Source organism: Zingiber officinale, chromosome 10B (assembly GCF_018446385.1).
Source record: "Zingiber officinale cultivar Zhangliang chromosome 10B, Zo_v1.1, whole genome shotgun sequence".
Taxonomy (NCBI): domain Eukaryota; kingdom Viridiplantae; phylum Streptophyta; class Magnoliopsida; order Zingiberales; family Zingiberaceae; genus Zingiber; species Zingiber officinale.
Window position 1 is genome coordinate 6515476 of NC_056005.1, and position 5826 is coordinate 6521301.

General features: G+C 35.4%; 1 protein-coding gene across 12 annotated transcripts; it reads left to right on the top strand.

The window, feature by feature from the left end:
• The first annotated feature begins 667 nt into the window (after positions 1–667).
• LOC122028888 lies at positions 668–5826 on the top strand. 12 transcript variants are annotated; one of them, XM_042587844.1, is made up of 5 exons: positions 668–1326; positions 1562–2425; positions 2528–2604; positions 5303–5367; positions 5460–5826. In XM_042587844.1, exons 1-2 carry the CDS (start codon positions 738–740, stop codon positions 1612–1614), a joined length of 642 nt encoding a protein of 213 aa, XP_042443778.1. In that variant the 5' UTR covers positions 668–737; the 3' UTR covers positions 1615–2425; positions 2528–2604; positions 5303–5367; positions 5460–5826. The 12 variants fall into 12 exon arrangements, with proteins under 12 accessions (XP_042443778.1, XP_042443783.1, XP_042443786.1 ...); XM_042587849.1 differs by having other exon boundaries at positions 5326–5367; XM_042587852.1 differs by having other exon boundaries at positions 5338–5367.

Consider the following 5826-nt stretch of genomic DNA (forward strand, 5'->3'; position numbering starts at 1 on the left):
TGATGTTGGGATTAGCCCGCTTACAACTAAAATCGAGGCGAAGATGTTGTTAGGGATGACCGAGAAGATTGAAATGGTGTTTGCTATCAAAGCTAAGACAAGGTCTGAGATTGAGATGAGTTCTGCTGGTTTTACGATTCCTGCTTTCAACATTGATGAAGATGCTTTAGGGTTGAAGTAAGAGGAGGTCGGGTTATTGCCGATAGTTTAGAGGGAAAGTCGGGGAATGTATCATCGATGACTTAGAGTCGCGGAGTCTCAAAGTAAAGGGAGGGAGTGTATTGATAGTTGGAAGAAAAATAAATAATATTTGAAAGTTTTAATTTAATATAGGATAAGTTGATAATTTTATATAAGTTAAAGAAGTTAAAATAAATAAATTGATTTGGTCAAGTATAAATTTTATATAAGGACGTAAATATTTAAATTTTAAAACAATTCTCCATAGAAATATCTAATTTTCATTATTTTAGATCATTAATTTTGTTTCATAAAAATTTCCCATTACTACTTATTAAAAAAAATCAGCTATTAAATTATCAAAATTGAGACTCGATCGTTGCACCCCTGGGTCCTTTTGATCTGTACCGTTCTTTTCTGGTCCTTTTGATCTGTACCGTTCTTTTCTCTTTTGATCTATACCGTTCCTTTCCTTTAGCTTCGCTATTCGGGGCTCTGTTCTCTTTGTCCGCACCACAAACCTAAATCCTAAAAGCGGCGATCTCCGATCTACTCGCATGGCCGAAACCCCCCTCATCTCTCTCAACGCCCTCGCCGTTAGCAAGAACGAAGCCGACGACAGAGAGCTCGTGGATGCTGTCGCTGCCGATGGCACCGTCCTCCCCCTTGGCGAGAAAGAAGCCAAAGACAGAGAGCCCGATGATGCTGCCGCTGCCGACGGCACCGTCCTCCCCGTTGGCGAGAAAGAAGAGAACGACAAAGGGTTCGCAGATGTTGTCGCTGCCGACGGAGAGGAAGCGAACCCCGATAGGGACACCGCCTCCGCGTCTGAAGACCTAGCTCCCATCGTTAAACTCCTACCAGAGGATTTTATCCGTGAGTTAATGCTAACCGTGACCATGTTCACTAGAGTTGGCTGCCTCGAGGAAAACATCCGCATCATGAAGGAGGACGCATCCGCCATCAAGTTGATTGTGTTGGAGCGCAATAAAAAGCTCAGCTGCTTCCTCGAGCACCTTGAAGATAAATTAAAGAGCGTGAACAGTAAATTCGACCAATTCGAAGACAGATTAAAGATCGTGACCGAGAACCTCGAAGATAAATTAGAGATCATGACCAGTAAACTCGAGAATAGTCTCAAACTAGGTACCAACTCTAAACCCTAAATTCTCAACAGCTATTGGAGTTTCGGCTTTGGTGGGAGAATCTTAGTTTTTCCTATTTTTCTTAAACTTGGCTATGGAGTTTCAAAAAATTTTATATTTGCTGTTCATATAAGTCTTGCTCGAACTAAGTAGGGGGTACTGAAGGATTTTTCTTATTATCTGTCTTATATGTTGTTTGTTGGTTTTAATATTAAAACCATATTTGATTTCTGTAGCCAAACCATCTGGCAGCCAATTTTGTTTCTGTTTGGACCGTATGCTTGGTTGAAGATAATACTGAAGGCTTGCTTGAAACTTTCAGAGAAGACCGTAAGGATATTTTAATTTTCTGTTTACATAAAGAATTGCACAATTATAGCTAGAATCTACAGTAGGAAGTTTAATAGTTTTTATAATATTCAGTGCATATACGGTTAAAGAGAGCCAAAAATATTAAGCATAAATGTTTTTTGGTAGAAGGAGAATTATGCAGAAAACTTCAAAAATATGTTAGTCCGGCTTGCCAGCAGAATCATAATCATGCGACAAGAGATAAACCTGAATGAAACAAAAGAAAAAGTGCAAGACATCCATCTTAAATCAAGTAGGAGCTCTTAGGGGTGAGCCGTCAAACCGATCAACCTGTCTATACCAACCCAAACTAAACCGAAAAAAAAACCGATGAAACCGAATAAAAATCGGATTGAAAAATAATGAACCCGGCCAGGTCTGGTTCGGAAGCGATCTACTGCTTCAAAAAAACCACAGAAAACCGAACCATACAGTTGTAAAGTACCTTGCTGTAAAACACATCCCCTGGACCCCTGCTGTAAAACACGAACACCCAAAACGAGGGCCTTTGAAGCAAAATGATGCGGACGAAGGATGAACTGACGCTTTTTGAAGCAAAATGGACGAAGGATGAACTGAAGCTGAAGCGTCGAACTTCTGAATCAGCCAAGCAGCACGCCTCGTCGTGGGACTGGTCGACTGGGACTTGGGACTCACACACTCGAGTGCTCGACGCATGCCTCGACGCCTACCAAAGGAATGAAGTCGACGCCTTTGTTGGGCGTCTTCTTTTTGGTTGAAAAACCTAGGTAAGCTCTTCTAGCAGACTTAGTTCGCTAATTAAACTATTGTTGATGATTCTTTATTCTTAGAGACTAAGTTCGAATCATGTTTAATTGTTTACTTTCTAGTTTCTACTTTCTAGGTTGGTTTGGTCCGTTTGGAGTCGGCTTTGGGATTTCAGAAAGATCAAAATCTTGAATTTAAGGTATGTAATTACTTTGTTGTAGTAGTTGTTTTCTTTAACAAAATAGATGTATTTGAATTAACGACATATAGTTTCTTATCACTAACTAGTCCATATACATGGCTTGAATGGTCTTTTTTTTTTTGTTGTTGTTATCATCACACTTAGGAAAAGACTTATGTAAAGCAGAACCTCTTCTATGCCATTGACATTATGAGTAGCCTTTTGTGTGATATTCCTTATGTCGTTCTTTTGGGGCATGCATTATTTAAAAAATAAATGAACAATAGTTTGATACTTCAAGAACATATTGATCTTCATTGGAACATATTTATCTTCATTGCATTATTCTTGTTGTTATTAATTTGTTTATAGTGAGGGCTGCATGTAATTAGTGTGGGAAGGATTACACATGTGCTTCTAAAAAAGATGGAACTAGCAACATGTGGGCGCATTTAAAAGTTCAATGTAAACCCCTTTTAAGATTAATACTATGGATAAAAATCAGAAAGTCCTTTCTTTTGATGCAACAAAGGGTGATGATGCTTCACAAACATTAAAAGCATTTGCATATAATCCTGAAATATGCAGATGAGAGTTAGCATCAATGATTATGATGGATGAGTTTTCCTTCAGAACAGGACAAGGAGAAGGGTTTAAAAGTTTTTGTCAAGCAATGCAGCCAAAGTTTGTCATGCCTTCTTGACATTCAGTTGCCAGAGATTGCGTGAGGATATATGTGGAAGAAAAAGAAAAGCTAAGAAATGTCTTAAAGTCTCAACGTGCTTGACAACAGACACTTGGACATCTATACAAAATATTAATTATATGGTTTTAACCGGACACTGGATAGATGGTGAATGGAATTTACATGAAAGAATTTTGAACTTTTGTTAGGTTAATAATCACTCTGGTATGACAATAGGGAATATGGTAGAAAATTGTTTGTTAGATTAGGGCATTGAAAACATTTTATGCTTGACAGTCGATAATGCTAGTTCAAATGATATTGCCATTACTCACCTAAAAAAGTTGATAAAAGATTAGGAGTCGGAGTCGAATGTTTTGAACAATGAGTTCATTTATATGAGATGCAATGCTCACATTTTGAATTTAATTGTTAGAGAAGGATTGAAGGACCATAATGAATCTATTATGAAAATTTGAAATGTTGTTCGTTATGTGAGATCTTCTCCGGCTAGATTGTTGAGTTTCAAAAATGTTGCTGAGAGATTGAAAATTTCTACACAGAAGATGGTGTGTTTGGATGTTCTAACAAGATGGAATTCAACATATTTGATGCTAGAATCAGCAGAAAGGTTTGAAAAAGTTTTGAAAGATTAGAAGAAGAAAGAAGTTCGAAATATCTTGACTTTTTTATGGAAGAAATCCAAGACAATTCTATGCTCCCTGATGATACAGTTGGGAAAAGAAAAATGAAAAGGAACATAGGACCCCCAGAGAAAATTGATTGGCAAAGTGCTCGAGCATTGATGAGGTTTTTAAAGATTTTCTATAAAGTCATTGTGTTGTTCTCGAGTTCTTTACAAGTGACTTCCAGTTCTTTCTTTCACGAACTCATGACTATTCAAATGATGGTAAGTCACATGTGTAGAAATGGAGACATTATGATTAGTAACATGGCGAAAGGAATGATGCAAAAATTTAATAAATATTGGGGAGAATTTGAGACAACCAATTTGCTATTATATATTGCAGTGGTTTTGGATGCTTGTTATAAAATGAAATATGTTGAATTCTGTTTTGACAATATTTATGACTTCCACAGCAGCTGACAAGAATAAGATTAAGGAATTGTTAATGAGATTATATCATCATTATGCTAGAAATATAGATGAGAATGTTGACACAATTGCTCACCAAAAAGATGTCGCAAATGAAATGGAGGAAGATTTGCATTTATCATTTATGTCTCAATTCAAACAACACTTGATGCAAGCAGATTCTTTTGACAAAAAATCAGAAGTTGGAAAATATTTGTGTGATACTATTGTGGATTCGGATGATAACAAGTTCGATGTGTTAGCATGGTGGAAGGTTAATGGTGGTAAGTATCGTGTACTATCTGCAATTGCTAAGGATGTATTGTCAATTCCTGTATCTACTGTGACATTGGAATAAGCTTTTAGCATTGGAGGTCGTGTTCTTGATTCATTCCGTAGCTCACTTACTCTTGGGTTGTCGAGGCATTAGTTTGTTCTCAAAATTAGTTGCGTTCAAAATCTATTATGGTCAATTTACTTGGGAGAGCGGAAATTAAAATTAAGGAAAAGTTTCTACAGTGAAAAAGTTTTCACTGTTTACTTTATTAAAATCTTTGGATGGAAAATAAACGCAATCCATCAATGGATGGTTTTGAAGTCAAAATTGATCATCTCAAAATCGGATGAAAAACAACGGATGGAAAAAAACTGACGCATGTACCCCCTTTTTATTTATAAAATTACACCATATATTTAAAAAAAATGATGTATGCATCATTTTTAACTCACAAAATTACACCATGTATCTAAAAAAAATGATACATGCACCCTTTTTTATTTACAAAATTATATTGCATGTATATACCTTCCTCTAACAAGATAAATAAGCATGTAAAGGAAGAGATTTTTTCACCCTTTCTCTTCTCTTTTTTCAAGGATAATTTTCTACCATAGATTCTTTTCCTTTCCTCATTTGTGTATTGGAATAAACATAGCATTAATGTTGGTGTGGATGAAGAAACTTTTGCAGATATAAGCGAACTTGAAGTTATTGAAGAAGGTATTATTTTTTTATTCATGACATAGTTAATATTCATTAACGTTTAACTTATTAAATATTGATATTTTTATTATTTTGCTTGTTTGTTTTAGATATGAAAATAAGCATGCTCATGGATAAAGAAGCTTAAGCATGGATCAAGAAGCTTAGGGTGTGTTTGGTACGTGCATTTTTATTTTTATTTTTTAAAAAATACGTGTTTTTTAAAAAATGGTGTTTGGTTTGTGTTTTTCGTGTTTGTTTTTTAAAAAATAGATAGCGCTTTCTAAAATAATAGAGAATGATAAAAATTTTCTATTTTCTAAAAAATGCGTGTTTCAGAAAATGGAAATAAAAAACGTCGCACCAAACACACCCTTAATTTTTTACATTTTGGAAGTCTTTATTTGTTATTTGAAAGATTTTATTTTTCATATTGAAACACGATATATGTCATTTGAAATTTTGAGTTATTGTTAA

What these genes read in the sequence shown, in the direction of transcription:
- LOC122028888 (XM_042587844.1), top strand. Translation starts at nt 738, where the DNA reads ATGGCCGAAACCCCCCTCATCTCTCTCAACGCCCTCGCCGTTAGCAAG. An exon ending in CGAGAATAGTCTCAAACTAG is followed by an intron (nt 1,327 to 1,561) that starts GTACCAACTCTA and finishes TGATTTCTGTAG; the next exon opens with CCAAACCATCTGGCAGCCAA.